Here is a 13,772-nt window from a genome sequence, read left to right as displayed (position 1 = left end):
AGAAAATTGAAGTTTTCTGAATATATAAAAACCTAATAATAAAGCTTGAAAATACATATAGCAAACAGTTGACAAAAATAGAGAGAAGTAAGAAAATCCACAATCAGGTTGGAGATTTTAGTATCTATCTTTCAGTAATTGAAAGAACAATTAGACAAAAAGTTGGTAAGGACACACAAGATTTTAACAATACTACGAACCAACTTGACTCAATGGACATTTATAGAATATATTATAATTTACATAATTTATGATTATTATTATTGGTACTGGAGATTGAACCTCAGGCCATCACAATGACCTACATCCCCAGCCCTTTTCTTTTTTTGGTACCAGGGATCAAACTCGGGTCCTTGCATTTGCGCATCAGGCAGCGAAACCACTGAGCTAAATCCCTGGCCCGCCTTTTTAATTTTTTGAGACAAGCTCTAGCTAAGTCCCTAAATTGCCCAGATGGACTGGAACTTGCAATCCTCCTGCCTCAGCCTCTCAGAGTGCTGAGATTTCAGGTGTGTGCCACCATGGCTGGCTACAAATTATAAATGACTTTTAAGTGAATAGGGAAAATTTGCCAAGGCAGACCATGCCATATGATATGTCTCCATTATTATTAATAGTTTAATTGTACAAAGTATGCATTCACTCTTTTTTCTTTTTTGCAGTACTGGGGATTGAACCCAGGGCTTTTGCACCAAGCTACATCCCCAACCTTTTCAAATTTTGAGGCAGAATCTCACTAAGCTGCTAAGTTGCGCATTATTGCCTTGAACTTTGAATCCTTCTGTTTCAGCTTCCCAGATAGCTGAAATTACAGGCATGTACCACCATACCCAACTAAAAGTATGAATTCTGACCACAACAGAATTAAACTAAATTTAATAACAGAAAGATGTTAGGAAAACCCTCAGAGTTTACAAATTAGCAACATCATTGTAAGCAACCTATGAAAAATGGATATCAACAGAGAAATTAGAAAATATTTTAAACTGAATGATAAAGCACAAAAGAACAGAATTTGTGGGATTCATTTTAAGTACACTGTACATGGAAATTTAAAGTGTCAAACACACCTATTATAAGACAAAGCTGAAACTTCTAACAAAAACAGCTAGGAAAAGAACATCAAATTAAATCAGCAGAAATAGAAGGTATGAAATAATAAAGACATAAGCAGAAACCAGTGAATTAGAAAACAAACAGTAGGAAAAATAAAATGCAGAAGTTTTAACAATTAATTTTAACACTTGAAACTTAATGAATATCTAACAAGATTGATCAAGAGAGAAAAGAGAGAAAACAAAAATTACTCCAATCAAAATATTTTGTTCTTTTGTGGTATTTACCCACAACGAAGTACTACTCTGCATTAAGAAAGATAAACTTGGGTCATTTGTAGGAAGATGGATGTACTTTGAGGCCACAATGTTAAGTGAAATAAATCAGAAACACAAGCTTAAATATCACATGGTTTCTCTTATGTGAGAAACCCTAAATGTAAAGAGCAAAGTAAAAGACAGATAATAGGAAGTATGGAGACAGATCTTTCTCAAAGGGCAGAGGGATCAAGAGATGGAGGGGAAGGTAGGGGAGGCAAAGGGGATGAAAAAAGGAATTGGGATGTGTTCATACATGTACCAACTCCATTCAAAGAATGAAAACATTATGGACTGCAAACATGTACTAATAAAAATTTTTTAAAAATTGTTCTTTTGTAGTGTTGGGGATCAGACTCAGGACCTCACACATGATAGGCACACACTCTACCAATGAGCTACATCTCCAGCCCTCAAATCATTATTAAAACGCAGACTTCACAACATATCTCACCTAAATTAAAAGGACAATACAAGGGTACTGTCAACAACTTTATGCCAATAGATTTGACAACTTAGGTGAAATGGCCAATCTCCTTGAAAAACAATTTATCAAAACAAACATGAAAAGGAAAAAAATCTCAGTCAGGCATGGTGGTGCATGCCTGTAATCCCAGCACTCTGGGAGGTTGAGGCAGCAGGAGCACAAATTGGAGTCTAGCCTGGGCAATTTAGCAAGACCCTACCTCAAACTAAAAAATAAAAAGGGTAAGCATGTAGCTCCGTGTGAAGGCCCTGGGTTTAATCCCCATTACAAACAAACATATAAACAATGTGTGATGACATAACTATGAAAGACTGAATCTTTTATTTAAAACATTTCCATGAAGACCACAGGCTGGATTCCATAACTGTTGAATATTATGAAATATTTAAAGTGAAACAGAGAAAGACAATCCTTCCCAGCCCGCAAGGGCAACAAATCTCTATATCAAAATGTTGATAAGGACGTTATGAGAAAGGGAAATCACAGAACAATACCTCTCACAGCCATAGATAATTTAAAAAATCAGTGTAAATCCAGCAACACTTAAAAGTAATACATGCAACATGACCATCTTAGAGTTTATCCCCAGAATACAAGATTGTTTGGACAAAAAAATGACAGTGAAATTCAATCAACAGAAAAAAATAAAAGAGAAATCAATTTCCGGAGATTCAGAAAAAAAGATTTGCTAAAACTCACATTCATTTTGATAAAAAAAAAAAAGCTCTCAGTAAATTAAGAATAGGAAAGAAATGTCTTAATAACATGTACAACATTGCATTTAATAGAAAAATAACAAACACAGTTCTTCTGAGTTTAGGAAAAAGATAAGGATGTTGACTATAACCACTTCTATTAAATGTTATCCTGGAGGTCCCTGCCCGTATAATTAAGAAAGAAAAAGAAATAAAAGATATGTATAACAAAAAGAAATGAAAATATTTGAGATGACATGTTAGTTTAGAAAACCTATAAACAAATTCTTAGAATTAATAAATGGAATGAACAATTTCTTTATATACAAGTGCAAGATTTTATAATCAATTATATCTATATTTTCCAAAAATAACTGAAAATTGTGTGGAAAGGCAATGCCATCTCAAATCTCACCTTCAGGCATGAACTTTCCAGGGATAAATTTAAGAAAAGACGATCAAGAGTTATAAAATGAAAAGTGTGACATATTGAATGCACCTTGAGAACAAACTCTTAAGTGAATTAAGTTAAATACCTAACTAAATGGAGAGCTAACATATCCACTGAATGAAAGACTGTTAAAATATCAATTTTGCTCAGTTATCTAGATCTTTGTAGCAATCTTAATCAAAACACCTGCAGGCATTTTCTAATGGAAATTAATAAATAGATTCCCAACTTCATACAAAAGACCAAACCAAGCTTTAAAAAATTGGAACAAAGTTTTAGTACTCGTGTTTCAAGTCTTAATATAAATTTATAAAATTCAGATAATGCTGTATTAAGGCAAGAATAGAAAACAGATGTATTATATAATCCCCATGATTAATGTACTAATTACCTACTGCAAACCTGTACTAATAAAAAATTAATAATTTTTTGAATCAAAGAAAGGAAAACAAACTAATGGAGCAGAGTTTTACCTATGTGACTGATTTTCTGACAAAGGAGTAACTGTAATTTATCCAGAGAACTAAAGTTCTTCCAAAAAAACTAATGCAGACCAATCGAATATCTCTGTGGGAAAAAATTGAACCATCAGTGCTATCTCACACTAGAAGAATATTTTTATTCAAGATAGATCATAACTCACATATAGCATTTTTTTCTGTCATGTAGAATCTAAGGAAAAAATTTTAAAAAGATAGATGACATGAAATCAGAAAAAGAGTATTAGAAAAGAGGAAGGAGATCTAGGGGAAAGAGGAGAAAAGAGAAAGGAAGTGATGGTATGTTACATGCATGTACAACATGACAAAATGAAACTCACTAGTCTGTATAACTAATGTGCAACAATAAAATTTAGAACAAGTAATAATGCAAAACAAATATTATAAACCTAAACATGAAAGTTTAAACATTAAAAGTTAGAAAAAATTAGAATATTTCCATAGCTTCAAGTAAGCAAAATGTATTGGATAAGACACAAAAATAACTAACTATGAAAACAAAATAATGGAAACACTGGACTTTATTAAAAGTAACAACATTTCATTCATTCATTCATTCATTTATTCATTTGTAGTAATGGAGACTGAACCAAGGCCCTGCACATTGAGCTACATCATCAGCCATTTTTTATATTTTATTTTATTTTGAGATAAGGTGTTATAAGAGGCTAAGTTGCCCAGTCTTGCCTCCAACTTGCAATCCTCCTGCCTCAGCCTCCCAGAATGCTGGGATTATTGTAGATAGGTAAATTAATTAGATTATTTTGTAGGCAGTTCCACAGGGCCACCCTCAAGGCATCAGTCCTCAAGGAGCCAACACAAGGAGGAGCTAACATGGAGAACAACTGAGGCACATTCACTAGTTAGCATTATAAAAAAAGAAAAGAAGTACTACTTCCCCTAGAGATAGATAGCAGTGATGATATTCTAAATGAGAAATTCCTTGTATGTGACTTGTTTTCCCATTTGATCCCTATTTAATCAATATTACCTGGGTGACTTTACTTATAATCTTATTGGTTGGTCATGGTTTTGCCCCACCTCATGCCCACCTTGTAATTTTCCATTGGCTCTTATAGTTTTGTCCCACCTTGAACCCACCTCACCTCCTAGCTTTGCTCCATAAAGCCCCCCTGGGAAATAGGGTCCCAGGCAACCCACTTTCTTTGAAAAAGCTTTCTTTCTCTCAATAAATTTTTCCTACTTACAAAATAAATAGATTTTATAGACACAAGGATGCATAGTGTATGATTCTATTTATATAAATTTCCATAATAAGCATAATTAATTGATGGCAATAGAAGTTACAATAATGGTCATCTTGAGGTGGAGTGAGGGGAGGGTTCCCTGTAAAGAGGCATGAGTAAACTTTATCATGTGAAAGAATTATTTTATATTTTGATATGTCTGGTGGGTACATGGGATATGTACATAGATAAAAACTCATCTATAGTTTTGTACACTTTATCATATGTATGGCATACTTCAATAAAACGGTTAAGGAAAAGATAACTGAAGACCCACTCCATGCCATCCACTGTGTAATAAAAAAAACAAACAAAAAATTTAAAACAGCATGAATACATAGGTACTATAATAATCTAGTTCAGGCTATCTAGGTGGCTGTAATGCTAATTCCTTTTGCATGAATGACTCAGTCTTTGTCATCTGAAGGAGCAATATGATTGTTCTACAAGCAGCCACCAACTGCGTGCTTGCGTACAACTTTTTAAAAGAAACAGCAGCAAGCTAGGGCCTGCCAGACTATATTATCACCTACAAAAATAGTAAGGCCTCTTAATTGATTTATGGCTAGCAGTCAAAGATTGAAAAATGCTTCACCAAACAAGTCTCTCTGCCCACAGGATTTGTCCTGCTGAGTCGGTAATACTTATTCTCATTTTACACAGAAAGACATGTGGGCAAGAAAAAGGTAAAGAATTAGTTTCATATCATGTATCTGATTGGGAAATAGAATGCTACTCTGCCAAATAAGTTTGTATGGATCACTGGTTAGAGCTGATAAAGAAACAAAGAAGAACTTACAAGGAATACTTACCTGGGAACCCAGAAAGTCCAGGTTGTCCTTTTGCTCCAGGTGTTCCTGGTAATCCAGGTAAACCAGTAACTCCCATAGAACCTTTGATACCTGGGTTCCCTGGGATTCCCGGCAGACCAGGTTCACCCTAAAAATATGAGTAAAAAGATAAAACTGAAGTTTCTACATGACTTAAATTGTATAAGAACATACCATTATTTATAGAGCTTTTATTATATATTGGCACTCTGCAAAGTTCTTTACATAATCTGCTGTATTTAATCATAACAGCCCTGTGAGTTAGATTTTATCATCTCCACTTATAAATGACAAAACTGAATCTTAGAGAAGTCAAGTGTAATATAATTAGTAAGAATGGAAGAATTCATTTGAAGCAAAAAGACATGAGCTTAGAGTTCATGTTATTTCTGTGCTATGTAGATGCATAATTCTCATTAACCTCTAACAGTTCTATCAGAAAAATACTGTTTTTATCTCCATGTTACAGCGATGCAACTAGTAACTGGTGGAATCTGAATTTGAACTTAGAGGATCTGACTTCAGAACCTGTGATCATCATTCCTGTTATGCTACAGTGCAATTCATTTACAATAAGCACGTCAACCAGTAGATATAGTAAGTTCTATTGCAAAAAGAACATCTCATCTTCACATGAAAAAGCAGCCTTGCCTTATGAAAACAATGCTGAGATTCCACTTCACTCCAGAAAGAATGGCTGCTATCATAAAGTCAACCAATAACAAATGCTGGCAGGGCTGTGGGGAAAGAGGAACCCTGCTCCACTGTTGGTGGGAGTGTAGACTGGTGCAACCACTGTGGAAATCAGTATGGAGATACTTCAAAGAAGTAGGACTGGAAGTCCCATTTGACCCCTCTATTCCACTGCTGGGGATCTTCCCCAAAGAATTAAAAGAATCATACCACAGTGATACATGTGCGCCCATGGTCATAGCAGCACAGTTTGTAATAGCTAAAACTTGGAAACAGCCCAAATGCCCATCATCAGGAGACTGGATAAAAAAAATGTGTTTCTTGTATAAAATGGAGTACTACTCAGCCATAAAAAATGAGAAATTAGAGATATTTATAGCTAAGTGGATGCACATTGAGGCGATACTCTTAAGTGGAATAAATAGGACACACATGTGTAAATACCCAATAGTTTCTCTGGTGTGAGAAACTGAAAATGTAAATAAGGACTAAATGTATAATAGGTAATGTGAAATAGGAAGAAAAGGGGCAAAGGGGAAGGAAGTGGGAGGGCTAGAGGAAAGGATAGAAGGGAATGGGATTAATATGAGAAAATGGAAAAATAGGAACAAAATCTTTGTAAATAGGGAGGGCTGGAGGGGTTGAAGGGAGGGCTGGGCAAGGGTGAAAAATAAGAACCAAGAGAGACTATGTAAAGGTGCAAATTTCCAATGATGAATGTCATTATGTTGTATACCTAAAATGTACCAATGATTAGAATGAATAATCGATAATGTAAAATAGGAAGAAAAGGTCCAAAGGGGTAGGGGTAGTGGGAGGCGCAGGGGAAAGGAAAGAAGGGAAAGGAAAAAATGATGAGAAATGGAAAAAATGGAAATAAAGTCTTTGTAAATAGGGAAGGGTGGAGGGCGTGAAGGGAGGGCTAGGAATGGGGAAAAAATAAGAACCAAGATGCATTATGTAAAGGTACAATTCCCAATGAGAAATGTAACTGTGTTGTATACCTACAATGTACCAATAAAAGAATTTAATACAAAAAAAAAAAAAAAAGCAGCCTTGCCTTGCTCCTCTTCCCTCCCTTGCCCTAGCCTCCCTTGCTTGCCCTTTCCTTTCCTTTCTTCCTCCTCCCCCTTCATTTCCTTTCTTTTTTTGTACTGAGAATTGAACCTGGGGCCTTTGCACTAACCTACATCACCCCCCTTGTTTAGTTTTTTTTTTTTGGTACCGGGGATCGAACTCGGGACCTTGCGCTTGTAAGGCAGGCGCCGGAACCACTGAGCTAAATCTCCGGCCCCCTTGTTTAGCTTTTAAGACAAGGTCTCACTACATCACTAAGTTTCCCAGGCTGGGCTTGAACCTAGAATCCTCTTGCCTCAGTTTCTCAGATAAAAGAGGGTTCTTATTCTTTCATTTTTATAGTGGTTTCACATATGAAAATCTTAATTCTTCAATTACTATAAAAGAATTCACATCTTATTTTTGCTCAATGAATATTTGCATTTTTCTTCTAATAGAGTCTTAGAGTCATACCCACTTTCACAGTTAATACAAGTTTTGCCTAATAACAATTAAAACATGCAACATAACTAAATCTTTACCACAGTGCTCACTGCTCTTCTCATGCCTCACTTCCTGTACAACATCCTTGTCCTTTGCATCAATGCCACTTTTCTCATCTGTTTTGGTGACTTTGCCTTCACTGTATTCCTTGGAATCATACCTATAGTTTCTCAAATGATGACCCTGTCTACATTCCTACTGCTGGTTACGTTTTTCTGTAACTCTATTTAAATTGATTAAAATCTCACTTCTGGTACTATTACTTTCTATTTTTAAATGTTTTATTGTTTTGTAGTGAGTATTGATCCTAGGCCCTCACACATGTTAACCATTTGATCTGTAACTGAGAGGCACCGGCAGCCCCATTTTCCTTTTTGCCCCCTGAACTTTCTTTTTTATTTGCCAATTTTATCTTTTAACTGTTCATTTTGCAAAATGCCACACTGGTTTACTACTGGGAGGTAGGGAGGCAACACAACTGTATGCTTACACTGAACAGATGCATGGCTAGTAGTCACTGACAGAATTTGGAAGAAATGAAATGGCTGTTCACTGATCATGATATAAACACTTTCAACCTTATTGGTGATTTATGGACTGAAAAGCTAATGAACCATGATAACTAAAATTTGATTCATATTGTTTTGGATTGATGCTATTTAATTAAGTTGTTATAACCAAAATTTGTGTGTATCAGAACTGTGCAAAGCAAAGACTGCCTGGGCCTTATAGAGCTGAGCTATAGAACCTTATATTTTCAACCTGACACTATTCTAAGATCTAATAATACCACCTGAAAGAAATAATAGGCTATTTTACATTATTTTCTTCTTTATAATCTCTACCACTTTCCAAATTTAGGTAGAATTTGCATACTAAAATATACTTGTAGGCCACATATAAAAGCTAAAAATTAGTTTTTTGAAGAGCTGAATATATTTTGGATATCTCCCAATTGAAAAATTTCTCTACCGTCTATTATAAATTCATACATGATTTATTATGGTGACTTTCTTTGCACTATATAAATGTTAAAATTCACACATTCTAGAAAAAAATATATCAACAAATTTAGAAAATTGTAAAAACAGAATTTTAAATCAGTGAGAAAAAAATGGAATTGGGTCAACTGGATATTTATTTGGCAAAAAAGGTTCCTCACCTTATACAAAGTACAAAAAAATTCAGATGAATTAAGGATGCAAATATAAAGAGTAAAACAAGTAAAATACTGGAAGTATATATATATATATATTTTAGGATCTTTGGAAGTAAAAGTCTTCATAAGTAGAAAACAATAAAAACAAGAAAGCAATCAAGGAAAAATGCCTGTAATCCAGCTCTCCAACTTTCCTTACATCTTCCTCCTTCCTATCTCTCAATTGACAAATCTCCTATTTCAACAACAACAAAAAAATACACAACCAGAAAATTATGTTCTTTCCTTTCCTCACCATCTTGCCTTTTCCAAAATCTGTCCTAATTTTCAGTTGCTCTGGATAAAAATTTTGGAGCCATCCTTGATACTACACTTTTCCACAAGAAAATCTTCCTGCTTTGACCTAGAAAATATATTCAGCACCCAACCATACTTTTTTTTAATCATTTCCTCTGCCATCACCCCAATCCAAGTCATCAACATGTCTACCCTGTATTACTTAAATAGTGTCAATAATTGGCCTGTCTGCTTTCATCCTTGTTTCTCTATTATCCATTTGAAAGTAAGAGCTGTAATTTTTGTTTTAAAAAATTAACACACAAAGAAACATGTTATTTTTTTCCATTCACTCCCATTTCACTCCGGAATAAAAGCCCTTAATAAGACCTACAAGGCCCTAGATGACTTGTCCATTACCAACCTGACCTCATCTCCTATTTAGTGTCACTCACTCATGCTGCTTAATCTACACTGTCCTCAATTATGTTTCTCTACCATATTAGTTATGTTCCCACCTCAGTGTCTTTGCATGACTCACTCTCCTAATGCAATGAGGTCACTGCTCAATTGTTATCAGAGATACTTTCCCTTAATAACCTATTTCAAAATGTAACAATACTCAGTAATTTCTATCACCAAATTTTGCTTTACTTTTTGTCTTGTGATTTATTACCATCTAACACCCTATAGCCTTATTTGTTTTGTTTAATGAATGTCTCCTTGACTAAATATAAGCTCCACACTGACAGTGAGTTTGTTTCACTTATAATGTATCTCTAGCACTTACACATACTCAACAGATATTTGTTGAATGAACAAATGAATGAGTATAAATTCACATATGAGCACCATAAATAATAAGATGAACAGTTGACTAGGAGAAAATATTCAAAACATACATAATCAAAAGTGGATATACTTTCACTATTAACAACACACTTTTACAAAATTAGTAGGAAATACATAAGCAAAGCCCTCCTAAATGAATTAAGCAAAGAATGTAAGTAGACAATATATTAGAAGGGAAATGAACATACGAAGCTTTACTTGTAATCAGAAAAATTCAAATATAAACAATGACAATAAGTAATAAAAATAACTTTTTACTTATTAGATTGTTTAAAGCAGAAAATTGATAATATTCAATATTTATAAAATGAAGATAAAACAGAAAATCTCTTACAGTAATTATGAGAGTACAGAATTACTTAATAAAAAATATAACAGGAACTAGCAACATATGCTAGCTAGCCACCAATTTTGCTCAGAATTTATTCTGTACTGATATTTACCAAAGAGTCTTAAGACATATATGGAGGTATGAATAAAATTTTTTAGAGCAACCTATGTTTGTAATAATGAAACCATAGAAAAATTTCAGTATTCATAACAGATTACATTATTTCTGGTGAACTAACACAAAATAAACTATATATTTTGAAAAAAGAATGAGGGTTGTATTTATGAACTGATAAAGAAAGCTTGCCAAGATTTACTGATTATAGCTAGGAAAGCACATGTATGGCATGATTTTTTGCATGCAAATAAAAAACAAGAAAATTCTTAAATTTGGAAGATATAGCATGATTTCATATATCAAAACTGATGAAAAATGCTACCAAGTTTAATTGCACTAATATGCTTACTATTGTAAGATGTATTCATTCCAGCACCACAGGCTTTTTTTTTTTAATTAAATTCTTTTATTGGTACATTGTAGGTATACAACACAATTACATTTCTCATTGGGAATTGTACCTTTACATAATGCATCTTGGTTCTTATTTTTTCCCCATTCCTAGCCCTCCCTTCACGCCCTCCACCCTTCCCTATTTACAAACACTTTATTTCCATTTTTTCCATTTCTCATCATTTTTCCTTTCCCTTTCCTTTCCCCTGCCCCTCCCACTACCCCTACCCCTTTGGACCTTTTCTTCCTATTTTGCATTATCGATTATTCATTCTAATTATTGGTACATTTTAGGTATACAATATAATGACATTCATCATTGGAAATTTGCACCTTTACATAATCTCTCTTGGTTCTCATTTTTCACCCTTGCCCAGCCCTCCCTTCAACCCCTCCAGTCCTCCCTATTTACAAAGACTTTGTTTCTATTTTTCCATTTTCTCATATTAATCCCATTCCCTTCTATCCTTTCCCCTAGCCCTCCCACTTCCTTCCCCTTTGCCCCTTTTCTTCCTATTTCACATTACCTATTATACATTTAGTCCTTATTTACACTTACAGTTTCTCACACCAGAGAAACTATTGGGTATTTATACATGTGTGTCCTATTTATTCCACTTAAGAGTATTGCCTCAAAGTGCATCCACTTAGCTATAAATGTCTCTAATTTCTCATTTTTTATGGCTGAGTAGTACTCCATTTTATACAAAAAACCACATTTTCTTTATCCAGTCTCCAGGTGATGGGCATTTGGGCTGTTTCTAAGTTTTAGCTATCAAAAACTGCTGCTATGAACATGGGCACACATATATCACTGTGGTATGATTCTTTTAATTCTTTGGGGAAGATCCCCAGCAGTGGAATAGTGGGGTCAAATGGGACTTCCAGTCCTAGTTCTTTGAGGTCTCTCCATACTGATTTCCACAGTGCTTGCACCGGTCTACACTCCCACCAGCAGTGGAGCAGGGTTCCTCTTTCCCCACAGCCCTGCCAGCATTTCTTATTGGTTGATTTCATGATAGCAGCCAATCTTTCTGGAGTGAGGTGGAATCTCAGTGTTGTTTTCATTTGCATCTCTCGAATGACCAGTGACATTGAACATTTTTTCATGTATTTATTTGCTATTTCTACTTCTTTGACTGAGAAATGTCTGTTCATTTCAGATGCCCATTTTTGGATTGGGTCTTTAAATTTGGGAGGTCTGATCTTTTTAAGTTCTTTATAGATTCGTGATAGTAGACCTTTGTCTGAGGAAGAGCAGGTGAAGGTTTTTTCCCACATTGTGGGTTGTCTCTTCACACTGCTGGTGGTTTCTCTTGCTGTGCAGAAGCTTTTTAATAAGAAGAGATCCCACTTTTTGATTGTTTGTGCTAGTTCATGGGCAACTGAGGTTTTGTTCATAAAATCTTTTCCTACACCGATGTCTTCAAGGGTTCTACCTAACTTCTGTTCCAACTGGTTCAGAGTTTCTATTTTAATATTTAGATCTTTAATCCATTTTGATTTTAGTTTAGTGCATGGTGAGAGATACAGGTCTAGTTTAAATCTTTGGCAAGTTGAAGCCCAATTTTTCCAGCACCATTTATTAAAGAGGCTATCTTTCATCCAGTGAGGATGTTTGGCTCCTTTATCGAAGATGAGATGGCTGAGTGTGTCTGGAGTTGTTTCTGCATCTTTTAATCTCTTCCACTGGTCCTCAGGTCTGTTTCTCTGCCAGTACCATGCTGTTTTTATCACAGTAGCTTTATAATAGAGTTGCAGGTTGGGGATTGTGATACCCTCAGCCATGTCTCTGTTACCTAGAATTGCTTTTGCTATTCTGGGTCTCTTCTTGTTCCAAATGAATTTTTGGATTGTTTTCTCGAGGTCCATGAAGTATGCTGCTGGGATCTCAATTGGAATTTCATTAAATCTATATAGCAGTTGTGGAAGTATGGCCATTTTCTCTATATTAATCCTTCCTACCCAGGAGCAGGGGATGTCTGTCCATTTTCTGATATCATCTTCAATCTCTCTTTTCAGAGTGCCATAGTTTTCAGAGAAGAGGTATTTGATTTCTTTTGTTAGGTTGATTCCTAAGTATTTCAGTTTTTTGGATGTTATTTTGAAAGGAATTCTTTGCCCTATTTCTCCCTCAGTGAGTCTGTCATTCATGTAGAGGAAAGCTATTGATTTTTGTGTGTTGACCTTGTAACCAGCTACTTGATTGAATTTGTTTATTAAGTCTAGAAGACTTTTGGTGGAGTTCTTGAGGTCTTCTATATAGAGTATCATGTCATCTGCAAAAAATGACAATTTGACCTCTTCATTTCATATCTTTATTCCTTTTATTTCTTTCTCTTGTCTAATTGCCATGGCTAATGTTTCCAGAACTATATTGAACACGAGTGGTGATAATGGACATCCTTGTCTTGTTCCTGATTTTGGTGTGAAGGATTTCAGTTTTTGACCATTTAGTATGATATTGGCTGTTGGTTTTTCATAGATGGCTTCTATCAGTTACCACAGACTTTTAATATAAAAACTAAGTCTTGAATGAAATATGATACATACAAGCAGATTTGTGTATTGGAAACCCTTCTGTGGAACAGAACATAAGAAACTGCTAAAAATGGTTACCCTGGGAAGAAGAACTAAGTATTTGGGGTTTGTAAACATGCAGAAAGAATACTTCTAATTTTACATCTTTCTATACTGATTGTGTTTTAAAATCAAATTAATATGGTACTACTACTATAAAAACCTAAGAAAACAAATATTGAAATGAACATATGGCTGGGGATTTAGCTCAGTGGTTCTGCTGCATGC

General features: G+C 34.8%; 1 protein-coding gene across 3 annotated transcripts in view; it reads right to left on the bottom strand.

Annotated features, from left to right (window-relative positions):
- The window catches only part of Col4a5 (collagen type IV alpha 5 chain), a 375,874-nt gene that overhangs the window by 39,605 nt on the left and 322,497 nt on the right, over positions 1 to 13,772 (bottom strand). For all 3 annotated transcript variants that reach the window (XM_087196749.1, XM_087196750.1, XM_087196751.1), the window contains one exon: positions 5,566 to 5,692. In XM_087196749.1, the coding sequence (XP_087052875.1) occupies positions 5,566 to 5,692 (127 nt within the window). The remainder of the gene's footprint in view (positions 1 to 5,565; positions 5,693 to 13,772) is intronic.

Source organism: Heterocephalus glaber, unplaced genomic scaffold, assembly GCF_053883595.1.
Source record: "Heterocephalus glaber isolate CG9 unplaced genomic scaffold, H.glaber_assembly_v1.0 deba00001613, whole genome shotgun sequence".
Lineage (NCBI taxonomy): Eukaryota > Metazoa > Chordata > Mammalia > Rodentia > Bathyergidae > Heterocephalus > Heterocephalus glaber.
This window is presented reverse-complemented; position numbering and strand designations above follow the sequence as displayed.